The sequence below is a fragment of the Emydura macquarii genome, unplaced genomic scaffold (genome assembly GCF_026122565.2).
Source record: "Emydura macquarii macquarii isolate MOO-44397 ecotype Brisbane River unplaced genomic scaffold, CSIRO-AGI_Emac_v2 contig_2676, whole genome shotgun sequence".
NCBI classification, from domain to species: Eukaryota; Metazoa; Chordata; order Testudines; family Chelidae; genus Emydura; species Emydura macquarii.
The window spans coordinates 37,437,608-37,456,398 of record NW_027132813.1 but is presented as its reverse complement, the minus strand read 5'-3'; the positions used below and the strand labels follow the sequence as shown (position 1 = coordinate 37,456,398).

The 18,791-nt window shown below is 43.7% G+C and overlaps 1 protein-coding gene and 1 long non-coding RNA gene across 4 annotated transcripts in view; one reads left to right on the top strand and one right to left on the bottom strand.

The window, feature by feature from the left end:
* LOC137164572 (uncharacterized) overlaps positions 1-6,640 on the bottom strand; it is a 35,605-nt gene extending 28,965 nt beyond the window's left edge. Inside the window, exons 1-2 of one of the 2 annotated variants that reach the window (XR_010923123.1) lie at positions 6,448-6,640; positions 4,848-4,955 (exon numbers count right to left, since the gene is read on the bottom strand). This is a non-coding gene — a long non-coding RNA (uncharacterized lncRNA). Of the gene's footprint in view, positions 1-4,847; positions 4,956-5,949; positions 6,276-6,447 lie in introns of those variants that run through there. The other variant, XR_010923122.1, reaches the window with a different exon arrangement.
* Positions 6,451-10,916, top strand: TMEM17 (transmembrane protein 17). 2 transcript variants are annotated; one of them, XM_067565438.1, is made up of 4 exons: positions 6,517-6,669; positions 7,577-7,680; positions 8,063-8,176; positions 10,183-10,916. In XM_067565438.1, the coding sequence occupies exons 1-4, from the start codon at positions 6,561-6,563 to the stop codon at positions 10,534-10,536; spliced, it is 681 nt and encodes a 226-aa protein (XP_067421539.1). In that variant the 5' UTR covers positions 6,517-6,560; the 3' UTR covers positions 10,537-10,916. The 2 variants fall into 2 exon arrangements, with proteins under 2 accessions (XP_067421540.1, XP_067421539.1); XM_067565439.1 differs by lacking the exon at positions 8,063-8,176 and having other exon boundaries at positions 6,451-6,669.
* The last annotated feature ends 7,875 nt before the right edge of the window (positions 10,917-18,791 follow it).

The following is an 18,791-nucleotide window of genomic DNA, read 5'->3' as shown; positions in this document are numbered from 1 at the left end:
AAACATGGCTTATGAGGAAAGATTTTAAAAATTGGATTTGAGTCTGGAGGAGAGAGGACTCTGGAAGACATGATAGCACTTTTCAAGTACATAAAAGGTTGTTACAAGAAGGGAGAAAAATCGTTCTCATTAACCTCTGAAGATAGGACAAGAAGCAAAGGACTTAAACTGCAGCAAATGAGGTTTAGGTTGGACATTAGGAAAAAGTTCCTGCCAGGATAATTAAGCACTGCAATAAATTGCTTCGGGAGGTTGTAGAATCTCTGTCATTGGAGATTTTTTAGGACAAACACCTGTCAAGGATGGTCTAGATAATACTTAGTCCTGCCTTGAGTGCAGAGGACTGGACTAGAAGACATCTCAAGGTCCTTTCCAGTCCTACAATTCTATGATATACTCCAACCAACATTCGTATGAGCTGCAGAATCTTCAAAAAACATTTTAAAAGCCATAAATTTAATGCCTTCATTACTCTTTTTTTCCAACAAGAAGCCAAAAAGTCTGAGCATCTTGGAAAAATTAGAAGATGCTCTGGGACTGAAGTTCAAATTAGTCCAAGCTGGGAAAACCCTTTGGCTTTCTCATGAATGATCCTTGGCTATTGTCTTAAAATTACTGAAACAGTTATTACTTTGATCGAAGTATTGAGGCTGGTGGACTACTTTTGCTACTACATTCAGAGAAGACAAATTGTCATTCTCCATCTTGTAATTCTACTGTTGAAACCACTTGAGTCACTACAGACTGGCATCCGCTACAACAGTAGTAGATCTTTGTCCAGCAATAGAAGCTACACTTGGATCAATCAGAGAGATAGCTATTGAAAAAGTACTGGAAGAAGCAAAGACTTCAGTCCAGAAGTTGACTAATGAAGGCACTTATACTGAATCCTTAAGTGAACAGGACAAGAAGTGTTTGTTAAGCCAGCTGAAAAAGTACACAGACTTGATTCTTACAAATCTATATCAGCGACTTCTGGATTCTATTCAACCTCTATATAGCTTTTATAGATGCCTGTCTTATAAAATAATGACAGCTGAGTGGAATGAGGCACTATTAGAAATAGGGCTGCCATGTGATCAGGAGAGAATAGAGAATTTGAACACAAAGTGGAATGTCATATGGTGAATGACAACTTCTTTTTTTACCACCACTAGTGGCTCAACCCAATCTTTGTGCTGCTTCCTGGGATGAAAGAAGTAGGAATTCATCTCTTGCTACTCCCAGTCATAACTCTCAGCTACAGTTGAGCGATTTTTTTTCATCATTCAATAGAATTTTGTGTTCTGAAAGAAGTCACCTTCTGCCTGATCAGGTGGATGAACTAATGAACACATCAATAGAAGGACTGGAAATATCGGACACATGAGAAGCCACCAAAGATTAACAAACTTCTTGAATGCAGTGCATTAACAAAGTTGTGCAAAACTGCAATAGGAAACAAAGAAGAATGTAGATTTAGTGCTTCATAGGCTTGAGTAGGCCACTTTAATTTGTGTGATGATTTTAAAACATGAGTCAAATCTAATAAACTGGGCATGAAACATTTTTCAGTTTTTACTATAGCACCATACAGCCCCCCCCCCTTCACCCTCGTGGTCTCATCCCTCGGCCCATACCCTTTCCCGTGTAAATTTGAACACCCTCTCTAATTTCAATTCCTGAGAAAAATACTGGATAGAAGGATTCCCGTTGCATAGCTCCCCACCAAGAACATAGCACAGCCACATTGTGAAGAGGCTTTGCTTCGTTGAGAGCTGCTGATAACCACCCTGTACAAACTGAAAAAATAAATCTGAAGAGACACCATGGTCTGGATTCTAGCCTTAGTTACAAGCAGCTATGGAATCCTGTAACCATGAGAATGCATAGGTCTAAATGAGGGCAGAATTTGTCCCTATGCATTTTGAAGGCCACCTAATACAAACATACATATGTTAATACAGATGTTGTGGTAGAGAAGCAAGACATGAAGATACACAATGTGCCAACAATGGCAGGTGTTGGCCTTTGATGGATGTTCCAAAGCCACATTTTAAAAATTAACGGTCTAATTCTCATTTATACAAAGGTCCTTTTACACATGTAAAGGAGACTTAAAATGGATGTAAATGTAAAAGGCTCTGAATATAAATAAGATTCTGGCTCAAAATCTGTATTATTACTATAGTGCTCTGAACCATAAAAACCTTCACTATTTCTGCAACAAGAATGTCACGGCCTGTTTTAAGAGGTTCCCCACAGACTTAACAAAACTAAACATCATTAATAATAAAGTAAACTTGAAGTCATTTTAACTGAACACTGAAGCAGTGAAATCCATCATCCTTTGAAGTTGCTCAATGGTATTGACTTCAACTGGAGCAAGATCCACCCTTATTTGCCACCTCCTTGATGCTGATTTAAGATGATTAATAACAGAGATATATTTAGCACATAGCATGTGTGTGTGTATTTGTGTGTATATATAGTTAATAAAAGGGGCTTCAAGCAGGCCTTATCAGTAACAATAATTATTGTTTACCAGACCAAAAAATCCTGTGGGTGTTAAATGAGCATCAGGGACTAGAGTGTTAGTGACAGAGAAAAGTACTACTACTGCAAGCCAGGAGCACAGCTGTAAAATTGCTCTGGCAGAGGCTGTCAAGCTAATAACATGATCTTTTCAAACATGCATATTATAGTCTTTGTGGTATTTATAATTTGTTAAAACTCTCAACCTGTCACTTCCTTACTCCAAACAGTGCACTCTAGTCTTGTATGTGATAACCAACACTGTATCCATTTTACAGTTTTTATCTTAAAAAGGTAGAAGTTTATTAAAGTAAAAGCTGAGATGTGAATGATTTATACCACACAGAGCTATGGCTATGACCTTACACTCAGGGCTGGGATGTACTATAACATATGCACACAGAAGACAACGTCAGTAAGACCCAAATCAACATATTTAGTAGCATAACAATAATGATTCAGGTGGAAAGATAAACCTCAACACCATTTAAATGAACTCTGTGTTTCTGAAATGCCAAATGTAAAAAACTGCTGATATTTGATTTTGTTAGATATATTGCATCTGGTGTTTATGGCTTAGTTTTGTTGCCAGAAAGCCCCAAGAGCATCAATCTGGGAGCACAGCCAGTGTATCCCAATTTAGTTGGACAATTGTGGATACACAGAGATCCAAAATTCCTCTGATTTAAAGCTCACGGGCAGATTGTCAGAGACTTTTGTTTTATTTATAGCTAGCATGTGTGGAGAGAAATAAAACAGTAATTTAATATGCTGTGCAATTAAGAGTTTATTTTTTCCACATAGTTTCTCATTCCAGTAGCTTATTTCAAAGTTTATTTCAAAGCACAAACAATTGGAGATTCTGGGTACTTCTGCCTCATCCATTCATGTACAGATAGACATGAAGAGATACAGCAATGTAATTCCTTTCCGTTAAAAAAGAAAGACTAATATTCAGGACTACTATAAAAGTTGAACACTTATGATGACAAGCTGTATAAATATTGGAACTATTCCAGTCATGTGCAGTTTAATGTTCTTACTTCCCTTATGGCCCACTATTATATAAAGCACTAAATTACCAATTCAGATACTCCCAAGGCTCTGTTCCTTAAAAATACAAGTGCCCCTTCTGCTTGAAACTGAAGAACCAGCTCACTAAAAGCACACTACATAAAATCAGACGAAATTTCCTGTTCATTAAATTAACAAAAGATGGGTGCATGAGCCAAAAGACAATTAAATTGGATTAGCTGAAATACAGACATATTCCATCACTGGGGGATATTTTATGCATGTACATAAAAATTAAATATTAAACAAAGGTGTGACATTTATTTCACTGGGACAGGGAGGATGTTTGCCATCTGCTGAACACACAGTCCTGCCAAATATCACAGATTCACATCTTGAATTTGGAAACCATGTTCACACAACAAATCCATGCATTTCTTTTGGTATCTGCATTCCACTGGCCCTTCCTCTACCTGCTGCTCAGCTTTACCACTTCACTGATTGTTAAGCTGTGCTACCTCCCACTATTTCTGGGAACAGAAAGCCCAATTGTGTAAATCTTCCCTATGTCAAGAGTGCTTCATCATGTGACTAGCCCCACTGACTGGGGGGTTACTCATCTAACTAGAGACTTCACGCATGATAGATTTGCAGAATTGGGCCTATAAAATTAGCAAAGTAGAATGTATGAGAGATCAGGACAACTGTGCAGAGTGACTGGCAAAGGAACAGCACAACATCATGCAACTAATAAGGAAAAATGTCTCCTTCACTTCTGAGAAAGTAATCAATAGGAATCCTTGGACCAGGAAAATCCCAAAGGCATGAATGATATTAATGTGGAATCTTGACCTGCTAACTCACACTGTGGGAAGAACTTCCATGAAGATCTGGCTTAATCATCAATTCACTGGCATACTTTTTCTTCATGTATACCTGCTCCTTTCATGGGTTACTTCAGAATAGAAGAGTTATTGCACCAGTCGTTTAAAATGCATTAAATATCCAAGACCCAGGGTAAAAACAATAAAATGAGGTTTCAGGCAATTCAATTAAAAGTGTACTCTAATGTTCTGAGACTCACACTTTTTTATAATGTCTCCTCAACCGTAAACATTATCTTTAGAACCACTCCATACCATTTATATTTGCTTTCATAGGTAGTTTGTCTAATCTTTAGAGGTTGGTACTGGGAGTCAGGACTCCTGGATTCTATGCCTGGCTAGGCCACTGACTTACAGAAATGAACTATATCATCATTTTTCTTTTAAAGTTTCAAGTTGATATTTTATGAGGAACATTTACATTCATTGGCTTACCTTTCTTCTCATACCTAGGGCTTATACGGAATCCTCTCTCAGCTCCTCCATTTCAACGGAAGTTGCACACAGCATTTCACAGGATCAGACCTCCTGATGTTTCCTCATCTGTAAAATGGGCACAATGACCTTGTCAGTTTTAATTATTTGCTAGTGCCACCCTGTAGCAACTCCCAACCACTTTCACTCCTACCCAGGAACCACACCTCCTTCTGAAAACCCCTGGTTACCTCTAGTTTCCTCCAACCTGCCTCTGGCTGCCCACAAACCCTTCCTCCCTGCATCATTTCTAAGCAATTTACAGAATAAGGTCCTGCCTGCCCACATCTACTCCCACTGTTCAGGGAAACCCTGTGAAGGAAATTGGGTGTCAACCCACCACCTTTCATTAGCACTACATGTATGGTCATGGTTATATGTAAATTTGTCTGTGTGTTTGTACTGCTGGGCATGAGGGTGGATTATGTTTAAAATGGACACAAAATTTAGTCACAAATAATTGATCTGTGGAACTCACCCCTAGAGAATATTATCGAGGGAAGCAGTTTTAGTAGGATTATTTTTTAAAAGGGGTTGACATTTATACAAATTCAGTTACACCAGCTAGGATAAAATTACAAGTGTTATCAATACTCCTGCCAGAAGTCATAAACAGATCGTCAACTGTGGTCAAGGGAAAAAATAAGTTGTATTGAAGGATTCCCCACTGCTCTTCAGAAAGATTGAACCTTGACTATTTTGGCAAATCTTAGCAAACTGATTATTCCTTACAAGGTCCCATAGACACGTGTAGGTGGGAGTAACTTTTGCAGCAACATTTTTTAAAGGTCATGAAATACACATTCAAAAGTAGTTTAAAAATATGTAGTGGTGTCACTACCGCCAGCTTCTCACGCAACACCAACACGAAGCAGTGCCTCAGAGTGGAAGACATTTTCCAGTAAACAGAGTTACGGATGAATTTATCATTAAACGCAGAACACGTGTCAAGAACATTCAATCTAAGCGAGAGAACAGCTAGGACAGTGTCCCCACTTGCTTGGCTTTTCTCTCCCCTCCAAACACCCTTCATCCCACCAAACACTCCCTCCTAGACACAGACCTCCTGCTCAGTATCGCCATACTCCTGAAACAAACACTTTCTACCCACAATATGATTTTTTAAAAAGTTTCAGATGGAAAACTGGAAGGGCTCAGACACCCTGAAAGCAGCTGCTGGGACAGCAGGACAGGGTGTGAAAAAACTGGGCTTTGGGTGACCAGGGTGGTGGGTGGGACCACACAGGCTCACTAGGGCCTACGGGGATCTGGGCATGGAGGGATCCCCTCCTGGGAGTGCCCCACTGAGCTCCCTGTGGGAGAGCTGGTGTTGGAAAGCACCAGCTAAGAGCCAGGTGCTGTTATACACGGGGCGGGCCCCCGCCCTGGGCTCTGCTCTGGGGCTGACACCAGGCCAGGCACTGGCTGGGGCACGTGACAGGGCTGCGATGCCCCAAGAAGCCGCACAAACCCCTCCCCCTCCCCCCGCCGGTGCCCTGGGGATGCTGCTACGGGCAGAGCCAAGGTAACGGTTTCGGCGATTGCTACTGCGCATGCTCACGTCGTTCGTTCACAGGCAGGGGGCGTGGCCCATCTCTGCTCCCCCGGCGCCTGCCCCGCCTTGCGTCTGCCCTGGTTTCCATAGCAGCGGTTGGATGCCCTCGCGCGGCCAGTATGGCGCTGCCGGAGCCGGTCAGGAGGCGGCTCGGCTCCTTCAGTCGGACTGTGTTCAGCGACAACAACCGCACCGGCCCGGAACGCCGAGGCAGCGGCGGCAGTGTGGGTAAGGAGTCAGAGACCCGCTCCCTTGCCCTCAACAAAGATGGCGGCGGCACGCTCACGGGGAGAGAGGGGAGCTCGCTGCCAGGAACTAAGATGGCGGCGCCAGCCTCGCTGTAGCGGGCCAGGGCTCGGGATGGCGCTGGCCTAGTCTGTACCAGGAGGCTGATGGGACAGTGCGTCCCTGGTTCCACGGTGTGCCCCACCCCCCGCCCCGGCCATGGCATTCGAAGGCCGGGGGAAGGTTCCATCCCAGGGGTGGGGGGAGCAACCCCGCAGCGGAGCCGGGGGCAGGGAACCAGCGGGAGATTCCCCAGTGATGGCAGCAGCCCTCCTCTCACCCCTCAAGGGTGGCAGCAGCTGCAGCGCTATGCCTCAGCCCCTGCCCCACCGTGGCTTGCGGAAGCAGGTCTGCTGGGCTCAACAGGCTGTAGTACCACACAGCCTGGCCATCAGCTTGCCTTAGTGGGGGGGCCAGGCCCTAGCTTGGGGCCCAGACTGTATCGCCAACCCCCTGTTCAAAAATCACAAGTCAGCTCCCTGCTTTTACCCTGAACTCAGGAGACCACCTTGGAAATCATGAGATTTAAACAAATATTGTTTGCAGTGTTTTTCTTTGCCTTCTGGTTTTAAGTTACTACACTTCATGTTTTCTTGGCAGCCATGAAGGCTAGAAACATCTAAAAAGTGAAAGCTGAGATGTCACACGGTCACCAAACTCCAGAAGCTGGGGCTTTAAGAAAAGCACCAGAAATCACGAAACTTGTGATGTGTTGTAGATATCAGCCTAAGGCAAAACATTGTGGCCTTTCTGGAAAAATATTGTTACTGTTCAGACAACCACTCATGTATGTAGGAAAGAGAGTATCTGGCACAGACCTGACTTAAGGAGGATTTTTCTTTCTTTCTAGATAATGAAATAGTTTCCAGTTTGCCATTGCAGATGTCCCTCTATTTCAGCCTTTATTTTTTCCCATTTTGGTGGGTGAGCAGTGTTGTCATGCTCCAGCTGAAGGTAAGTCCTGTTGGGATTTATCCCCTCCAGCATCTGTGCTGCCTATCTCAATCTTATTTCCTCACAGTGCCTGCAAGAGTAATACTCAGCCCTTCTACTCATTACCTTCAACCCAGACATGGAAATTGATCCTTAATAGATTGCTGTCTCTCAGCAGAAATGTCTGAGTAGTTGGAGGTGAAGGAGTTCATGACAGAGTTATTGGCAAGTTTGGTTGGAGACACTGAAAAATCAGGAACTACAGTCTGTCAGGTTTCAGGAACATTCACAGTGCTGCATGGATTTCCAGAACACAAATATCATAAGCTTCTGCAGCGCTGTATAAAATAGTGATAGTGCATTCCATACCCATGAAATTCTTTCTTTCTTTCTTTCTCTCTAGTACCCAGTCTTGCCAGATTACTACAAGTTCATCCTGGTCACAGTCATCGTCCTATCCTCTCTAATTGAGGCTATACGACTATATCTTGGATATATGGGCAATCTTCAGGAGAAGGTATGTTTCATTGCCCTCCTTGAGCATCAATTCAGGAGCCTTAAGGGCTGGAGTATGAGGCTTTGAATTAGAAATTCATCACAATTACATTCACTTATAAAGGAGAACTTATTCATTGGACTTGAACCGGGGTTCATGTCCCTAGACAAATGTTCTGTAGGTTGAGCTAAAGGAGCTGGTCAGTTTGCACACATGAATAGGTGCTCCTTTGTATAGGTTTCTGGAGTTCACAAAGGATATACTCAGACCTGGCCATTGTGAGCCTGCTGGAATAAACAAAAGAACTTTAATTTAGTTTTCCTACATTGTGGGATGGAAGAGGAGTCCTCAATTTCAAAATCACTCTTATATGAAATAATTTACTCCCCTCATTCTGGTTTTATGCATTTCTGTAATCTGAGCCTCTCTTCCGCCAGTTGTGCTCTGAGTGCTGTCTGTCCCTTTCATCCCTCATTTCAACCCCTCCCCCCTTTCTTGTTTTTTGTTTTGGGGATACCAACCTCATTTTTCCTCTCTCTCTTCTTCGATACCTGCTCCAGCGAACTCACATCACTGAAACCATCCTCTTCAGCTTCACGCAGCTCTCTGGAAGCCTTCAGTCATATGGTGGGTCTGCTTAGAAGTATTATAGGATATAGTAGCGTGGAGTGTGATGTTCCTAGAGCTGGCTGGTCCAGGGAACAAGGGCCCAAGCTCTGTTCCATACTCATATGTACGGATACTTAACTTTCAATGCAAGTCTCCTTTTTCTGCCTCTCTATTTATTGTTTTCTTCTGTCCTGATTTATTGCTCTGTTAATTTAATTCCCCTTGAACCTGCCCTCGGGCTGCTTGATGCTTCTTGCTCCAGCTCATAGCACTGTCTTGATGATACTGATAGAGCGAAACTGATGAGAATCAAACTATCCCTACTAGTTTCACTTTGCTACTGCACATGCCCATAGGATGTTCAGCAGCTCAGGTGACTTCACTGCCAGAGATGCGACATTGTGTCCGCTTCCCCTTGTCACTGGGGGGGCGGGGGGGAAGAGAATCACACTTGGCTGGCAGTTCTGGTAGGAACAGTGAGAAGGCCAGTGACCAGATTTTACTCTGCTTCTGCTGTTACTAGGATATTTTGGAATCACTAGGTGCAGTAGCAGGGCTAGGACTTCTCTGCAGAGGAGATTTTAGAAGGTGATGGGAACACCTGGGAAGCCCATGATATTCCACCGAATTTAACTCCCTAAAGCCCTGCATGTAGTTGAAACAAAAATCCCTTTGGAATAGTGAATTGATATCAGAATAGTTGTTGTGTAGACATTTATGTTGTCAGTTTGTTCCTTAGTAGAGCTGCCTGGAAAACGGGGAGGGTTTCAACTGCAGAAAATTTTGACACTTCAGCAAAAATTTAAAAACAAAATACTTCACTTCTGAAATGCTACCATAGTACATCAGGGGAGTTGTGGTTCAGGTGTCTCATGGCTCCCTTAGCCGCTATCAGCTTCGTTCACTGGTTGGACTATATCACATGTGACACACCACTGTTTCCTCTCTTGTTTAAGGGAGGTGGTGCACCATGGGAGTGGCATAGCCATATTGCATCATGGGAGTTGAAGTTCAGCTGGGAGTTAAGCCCATAGGAATGGGGACATGAGGCAACCCAACTACAATTCCCATGAGGCACTGCAGTGCCACAGGCTATTTAAATTTTCAGATTTGGGGCAGTTGATTTTTTGATAGACTGAAATTTTCCACAGAAAGGTAATAGTTTTTGGCAAAAAATTTTGTTAAGTCAAAAACCCAAATTTTCATTGAAAAGTAGTTTAGATGGAAAATTTTCAACCTGCCCAATTTCTTATCAATTCCCCAGCACATGCAGACTTTCGGGAGAGAGAGAATGGATTTTTACAGGATACATGTTTTTGATACGTACACTTATTCTAACTGTGTACACATTATTTGCATTGTTCAATTGCCATGTTTTAGTAACTGTTGAAGTTAGCCATGATGTTTTTCTGTTGTAGGTCCCTGAACTGGCTGGGTTTTGGCTCCTGAGTCTCCTCCTGCAGTTACCCATAATTCTCTTCTTGCTCTTTAATGAAGGTCTGAAGATACAGCCACTGGAGCGAGCAGTCCACATCATTTTTGCCCTCTTCCTCACCTTCCAGGTCATTGCGGCTTTTCTTGCCTTGAAAAGAATGGTAAACCAGCTGGCAGTTCGTTTTAGCCTTAATGAATTTGACCAGCTGGGCGATCACCCCACATCTGATTATCTGGTCTGGGAGAAAGCGGCGGCGCAGGCTCCTTGGCGTGTAGGACGAAATGTTGAGGAAGTGCCTCCATCAAATACTGGTTGGGAGTCTGCACTCAGGGCCTGACAGTTTACTAGAATAGAGCCTCAGAATGAATGTCGCTTGTAGCTATCGTCCTATTGTTCCCATTTTTTGGGCTCATTTTCAACCTTCCTATTTGCCAGAGACACTAAAAGTAGCTCTTCTGCCACAGCCAACATTCAAGATGAGAGATTTGAACTTCACTTTGAACACCACATTGGCACTATTAGCTCTGCCAGTTATACAGTTGACTTCATTTTTATATAGTTATTCATTGGATGAAATGCCTGGAAAGTGGGGTGGGTAGGTTTTATACTTTTGCAAACTAATTTTTTAAATTGTGTACAAAAGATTTTTACTGTTTTCATGATGATTTTGCACAAGGATATTTTGTTTACAATAAATTCATATTTTATTCATTTTAACACTTCACACTATAGCATCTTCTATCTACAGCTCTGAGTACACTCTACAAACAATGAATTTAGCCTCATAATAGCCCAGTAAGGCAAGGAAGTATGCCGAAACAGACACAGAAAGGGATGCAGGGACTACAGTGATGGTTATGATAGAAGAACTTAAAGGTTCAAGGACAAAGTTTCAAAAGTGGCCTTTAATTTTGGATGATTCGATTACTGGGAGCTCCAGTCAGAGAAACTGTCCATTCAAGAAAACACAATTTAGTTCAGCTGGAGTTTAGTGTATCTAGCACCTCAGTTAGAACCTACTTATCTAAAATGGAGCCCCCAATAATTGAGCCACACAAAATTACAGGCCATTTAAACATAAGTGATCTGCTCAAGGGAACACAGGAAGTCTATGTCAGAGCCAGGTATATAACCCCCGTCTTCCTACTTGAAGGTCTCTGTATTAATGTCTGGCCTATCCTTTTCATTGTGGTAATGGCTAAAAGTTTGTTTCTCAACCCTTGGTGATCAAAAGTTAAATTTAATTTTTTAAGGTGGATCCCTCTGGCTGTTGCATATGGGTGCAGGACAAGGCTGCTACATGGACATAGGGTTAATGAAAGGGAAAGGGGAAAGAGGATCGGAAATCTAATTACACTATGAAGGAAAGATGCAGTATGGTTAAGGATAGGATTTTTGTAGGCTTGGTAGTCTTACAGTGGAGAGGAAAGAATAGTTGCCTTGTCTCATGTCAAAATTGAATTTCCTCTGTGTACAGGAGAGAGGGAGGTTAGTACTTCACACCAAAGTACAACTAAATTCGGCAAAAATTTCATTTAAATTTTATCTATTAAAAATTCAAACCTGGTGGAAGCAAGTACAAGTCCACTTGCAGCAGCAGTTGCCTCAACTTGCACCAGGTCTGGATTTGACTTGTTATTCTGCAAAAAGATGACAAATTGGAAGGAATTTGTACAGCAGGACGTTACTAGGAGTATCTGAAGAAGTATTAAGATTGGGGTCCTTCATGCAGAGTGTGTAAGAGAGACACTAGTGAGGTTTAAGCAGAACATCTCTGGGCCCTGCCCGTGGGTTTTGTATTTAGAAGAGTTACATCATTTGAAAAATCCTTTTTTTGCAATAGTCCTGGGAATTCCTTTCTAAAAGAAAAAAAATCTATTAACTGTTAAATCAGTATTATAGAATGTATGCAGTAGCACAAATTGTCATCGTGCCACTGTGTGACTACTGCACAAAGCTGAATTTAAATCCACAGCTACAAATCAGAGCCCTTTTCAGAGCCCATTAAAATAAGGGCTGGAAAACAGAACAAAAGACCCCCAATAGGTCAACCACATGTATCAGTTCTTGAGAGCAAGAATTGAAATACCAAGATGCATGATGACATTTTGAATAAACTGGCCAAGCATAGAATTCAATGAACAGGACATCAGTGCTGAAGAAAATCAAAGGGATGAAGATGTTTGTAACTGCTTTTAACTCTAAAGTGTCCCCTCATGGACAGAGGTTGCTTTCAGCCACCCTGCCTCTTTGGCCATCATGTCTCTTCAGGGGCCTTTTAAGAAGTCTCATTTCTCAAAGTACTTCAGACCAAAACACAACTAATGCAGTCTGCTCCCCAGTTTCAGCTGGACATAGCCCCTTCTCCCTGGGGGTCTGCTGTCAGACTTTTCTCTGCTTCTTGGGCAGAGTTCCTCCCACTCCTCACTACTACTTCATCCTCCACTCAAGTCAATTGGGTCAATAGCTCTGGCCTGATGGTTGAGAAATGGTGGCAGGCAGGCTCCTTCTGACCTGTGGTCTGTGACATCCAGTGGGACACAGGTCCACTACTCTGTCTGGGCATATACCTGTCTGCCATCAATCCTCTCCTTGCCGGAGAATTGGATCAACCTACAGGCCAGGTTGTCTGACCGGTTGTGGAGGTAGATGGGGCTGCTCCAGTGCCTTTTCCTTCAGGGGAGGATGCTGTGATGAACCATCTAGTCCTGTCCATGCTCTGGCACCAGTTCAACATCCTGAGCCTGCCCCCAGGGACCCTGGCAGCCTTCAAAAGACAACCCTGGAGTCTCTGCAGATGTCCTGGGCTGCCCCTTCTGGGGGAGGGTGGACAGGGCCTGGTCTACAGCCTCAAGAAGGTCCACGTCTTCCACCATCATGCCCCGCAGAGACTCCTTTACAATGTAAGCAGTCCAGCACAAAGCATGCCAGTGCATATCTTCCACCACCGCCTCCAAGAGCACCAATGCAAGTGACATCTCCCCCATGACCTTTCTGAGCTGACAGTCTTTTACCAGCGTCTCCTCAGAACCTGGAAGCTAGTCTCAGTGACCAGGACCATAGCAGCCACTAAAGGGGAGGACCGCCTCACAGAACTTGAGCTAAATTCACACCTTAGTGTGCACGTGGCAGAGGAAGAGAGGAGTAATTGGAAGGGACTTCTTGGAAGTCATCAGGAACAAATAGTCTAACAGTAATGAAGTTAATATAAAGAAAATAGTATGAAGTTTGGTTTAATTGGGGTGGGCGTAGCTGGGTGATAGCTGTGTTCTGTATTTTTAAAAATAGAGAAAATAAGGGAGAAATGGGTGAAAAGTTCCCAGGGATGGAGGAGATGGGAGAAAACAAACAAGGAGTGGGGAGGACCCTTAGGAGCTCTGTGTAAATCTTTTCCAAAGAAATCAAATGATCAGATGGTAACCTGTCCTTAAAGGCTAGGTTCTAAGGTGGAAAATGTAACTCCCTTGGATTGCAAGAAAAGTGGTCCAAGTATTTATGGGGAGTAGAAGTTTCAGCAGTTGTTTGGGGACTGATTTATATGCTCTTTTGGTATTTTATTCGAAGATTTAAAATAATGGTTATGCAGAAGAAGGGAGGGAAGTAGTGGGGAAGCAATATAATAAATCAAGCCATATTCAGGCACGCAATTGTGAATACAATGGAATTAGAAATGAGAGACGTGTGCCAGATGAGGGTTCATATGCCATCAAACAACTAAAGAATCACACACAACTTTCAAGTTTTCAATAAGCTAGGTAGTTATTCTCAATGCTCTTCCCTTTAAAGTAACATCTTTGAATGTCAATGGGCTAAATAATATCATTAAAAGGAAAAAAGCCCAGCTGGGCTCAACCTCCCCCACTCAGATAATTTTACTTCAAGAAACTAATTTTCCACAGGGGCAAATTCTGGGCATGAAAGGTAGTAGGTTTCAACAGACATTTTGTGCTTCAGCTAAAGGAAAAAAGGGCATAATATTTGCTGAACACATACCTCTTCAGATTAAAGATCAATTTAAAGATGGAGCACAGCTGCTAGGTTAATAACAACAATGGGCTTGTCATACGCTTCCAGTCAAAAACAAAAACAAAATCAAAAAAACTTTTTTAAAAGGATTTCTTGAAACTAAAGTATTGCAACACTTTGGGAATGGGCAAATTATACTTGTAGAGGACGTCAGCTGTACACCTATTCTTCACGGGGACAAAGCTGATAAAAAAGACAAAGTAAATAAGGAAACAGGTGCAGCATTAACCTTTCCATACCAACAATTCAATCTTTCAAATTTCTGGAGAGAATATACCCAGGGGAATGAGATTACACATTTTATTCACACCCTCATCAACTATACTAGAATGGATTTAATGTTAATCTCTAAACTCTAATGTAGCAGCAAAATTTGCAGAAATTACATAGTCAGTTCTTGTCCCACTGAAAGTAATAAGAGGATGTTACTTACTTGTAACTGGAGGTTCTTCAAGAGATGTGGTCCCTACAGTGACGTACTGTGGGTCTCCAGCACCCGGGGTCCAATGATTGCATTTGCACCCACCCCCGCCCCGCCCATTCTTCTCGTAACAATACTTAACTCCTCGTCAGAAGGCGGCGGGTGCTGTAGGGAACTGGAGCGGCTCTACACGCAGAAATCCTGCATCCAGGACGAGCTGACCTGGGGGCCACCCCAAGCCACCCAACCTGGATGGAGTGCTGGCCCTGCTCCACAATAAGATGGTGAGTGAGTGAGCATTGGAGGGGGTGGCTTGTCCCATCATTCTCCTTCTTTCCCCCCCCCAGCCACGGAGCCTGAATCAAACACAGGCCCCACTTGGCTGGGAGGCTGTGCTGGCAGCTCGGCACTGAGCCGGCCCACTGGGGAAACCGCTTCCCCTCCAGGGGGGACTCAAGCCCCACAGGTCTGACTCTGGCCGTGCTGTGTGCGGATGGAGTTTGCATGAAGAAGGCTGTGGATTAAGCTTGCTCTGGAAGTGCGAGAACTTCCCATAGAACTCTGAAGGGCCTGGCCAGAGCCTCACTCGCACAGACCAGTGACCAGGGGCCATGGCCCCTTCCTGCCCCCTTACCGTCAGTCTGCCACTGGGTCCCTATTGTGTTCCACTGAAGGTTATGCATTGTAGCCTGATTTTATGGTTATTAATTTATTGAATAGGGTAATAGGTTTGCCAATTAATCTGATTAAAGGATTATGAGGTTCGTATTTTTAATTAGGCTTCAGGTGAATTTTATAAGGACCCCGGGTACAACACAGGAAAAATTTTAGTGATAACTAATATTTGTATAATTTATAAATTTTTTAAGATAACATAAAATAATAAACAAATGACTGATATGGAGAAAATAAAATGAATAATTAAATGGATAATGGATTAATACAGTCTTAAATGTAAAGACTTATTTGATATATATATCTATGATATGTTTTAAACTAGTATACTCACACCCTTCCTGGACTTGGTTGAAAGAGATGTCTAATTTTTCAAGTTGGAGTTGAGTGGAATAAGCACTGCTTCAAAGCTAAGAGCTATAAGCTAAGACTAACATTACAACATTACAACTTTAAGAATATAAAATAAAGAATGAATCTTAACACTAAATAAAACTTTAAGCAGGGGTAGCTGACAGTCGACTGCCCCAATGAGCTGGATTTGATCTTTCTTATACCCCCAAGAATATGGATCCTCCTTCCCGGCCCATACTTGGCCTTTCCACCTCCAAACTTTTGGGGTACATATAATCTATTGGCTACTAGGTTCGTACGTATTATTGACGTATCCACATCCTTTTCCAGGTGGTCTTTTATCTCACCTTTGTTATTTCTAGCTTATTGTGGGTTCTGTGGTGTTCTTGTAAAGTTTCTTGGACGTAACCGGGGACAGCCCCTTCCCCTTTTAATGTCCCTTGACTTGTCTAGGATAAAGGTTATGACCATATATGTCTTATCCTGTTATACATTGATACTTATCTAAGCCAAAGGTTGAATATATATATATATACTAATGGTAGCTGTCATCCAGGATGTGGCCTGGAAGGTACTTTGCATTACAGCTGAATAAAATATATAATTTTATTATTTAATCACACAATCATATCAAAATATATATGAAAAATATCTCTAATAATAATGCAAGCAAGCAGGCTAGTTCTATAAGCTACAGCATACACACCATGCGTCCAGAGTCAGAGAATTTGAAAGTAGTGTCTGTTGATCCGCATGTGTTTCCATCCAAGGTGATAAAGGGTGGGGCGGACTGACTTCATTTTCAATTCCTTCTCTACCATGAACTGACCAATCTGCAGCAGAAAGGATGGCAAGTGGGAAGTGGAATACAGATAGGAACTGCACATCTCAAAGAACCTCCAGTAACCATAGGTGCTGAAAGTAGGGGTGCGGGAGATGCTGTCGCATCCCCGGTTTCCATTATATACTATGTTTACAGTTTGGTTCAATGGCTCTCAGCAGCCCCACTATAGAAATTGTTGCAGCACCCCTGCCAGGGCAGGGCGAGCAGGGCAGCCACCCAGGGTGCAAAGCCGCAGGGGTGGAAAAATGGGGTGAGAGGGGATGTGGGGTCACATGCCCCCCAGATTTCTGCCTTCTATTTGCCAGAGAGGTTTTTGAACTGTGGGGCGCAGCCCGCAGTTTGAAAACTGTTGCCTCCTGCCAGGAGCCAGTGGACTGGAAGCTGGTGGGAGCGGCTGTGGCCTGGCCAACTCAGGCCCCTGGCTCTTCACGCTGTAGAAACTGGCTGCTCGGCAGCCCTTCCTGCCCTGCTCCTCAAATCAAGCTGACCGGCACTGCCCTCTGGAACTGGCCCCTTCCCGCAGAGCCCGGCTGCCATGAGATGTTCCCTGAGGTGCTCGCTCACCACTGCCCTGGTGCTCCTGGTTTTGCCACTTGCATCTGGGCTCTGTGGGCAGGGGCTAGCTCCAAGGGGTTTCGCTGGCTGGGGCCAGGCTCCTTTGAGGGAGAAGCAAGAGCGCTCAGCTCGGAGCTGTGCAGAGGTGGCCTGGCTTGGGGAGCAGGGCAGGGAGGGCTGCCAAGCAGCCATCCAGTGACCCACCACCCACAGTGCAGAGAGCCAGAGGTCTGAGTGGGCCAGGCGGCTCCCACCAGCTTCTGATCCGCCGGCTTCTGGCAGGAGGTGATGATTTGTGCTAAAATGTCTGTGCTAAATGGAAGGCAGAAATCTGGGGAGCACATGACCTCACCCCTGTAAGGGGAGAAAGGCCTGATAGTTGGTAGCAGAGTTTAATGCAACCAGAAATCCATTTGGAGAGTCTCTAGGTGGAAATGGCTTGTCCTGAACTCTCTCTGCTACTGCAACAAATAGTCTAGGAGACTTCCTGATTGGTTTGTTCTCTGGAGGTAGAAAGGCAGAGCTCACTGTACATCGAGGAAATAGAGTCAACATTCCTCTGCAGAAGCTGTGGTGATATTGTTGTCTGACAGGATGAGAATGTGGCAGGAGTGAATGGATGGAAGAAAGAATTGGCAGACTTTTTGTACCACTTGGAGTTCCAAGATATTTATGCGCATCCTGTATTCTTGAGGAGTCCTCATACCCTGTGTCACGTGATTGCCCCTGTGGGCTCCCTAACCTACCAGAGATGTGTCGGTGATGATCATTCTGTCTGGGGAAGAGGGGAGAAGGGAACCCCCAGGCACACCTGACATGGGTCTGTCCACCAATGGAGGGGTGACAGTACTTTGTTGGGGATTATCAACATTCGGTCCATGGAGTGATTGTTGGGTGAGTAGACGGACTAGAGACATGTGTGAAGGCAGCGAAGGTGTAGTCATGCAAAGGTGGTCACATAGGTACAGGAAGCCATGTGACTAAGGAGGGACAGGCAAATCCTGGTGGGTACATGAGGATTGTTCCTGTTGCCAGCTATGATGTTGCTCATTGCCTGAAATCTGTTGGTAAGTAAGTTCGTGCTGTGACAGAGTTTATCGTAGCCCCAATGAAGTCCAGAGATTGGGTGGGCTCATGGATCGATTTCTTGACATTGACCACTGACCTCAAGAGAAGAGAGGAAGCTGAGTAGTATCGAAGTCAGAGCATTCTTGCCTGAATCTGGTGGCCAGGAGCCAATTGTTGAGATATGGAAACAGGCCGTAACACCTGAAGTGTGGCTCTATGACAGAGAATATTTAGGTGAAGACTCTAGGAGCAGTGGCTTTGTATTGAAAATCATGGGTGCCAACTGTAAATCTCAAGAAGCGTCTGTGGTCAGGGTGTATATTGATGTGAAAGTAAGCGTCTTTCATATCAAGAGCCATAAATCCTTTCTCTAAAGAAGGAATTATTGCTGCCAGCGTGACCATACAAAACTTGAGCTTGTGCTCAAAACCATTAAGGTGCTGAAGATCGAGGATTGGTTTCCACCTGCCTTTATTCTTGGCTATCAGGAAGTAGGTTGAGTAGAACCCCGTTCCTGATATTCTGGAGAAATGTTTTTTATTGCTCCCCTTTATAACAAGGAGCGCACATCTTGGGTGAGAATAATGTCATGAGAGTGGTGTCCAAAGGAGAACGAGGGTTTTGGAGGAGGTAGCATGATAAACTCGAT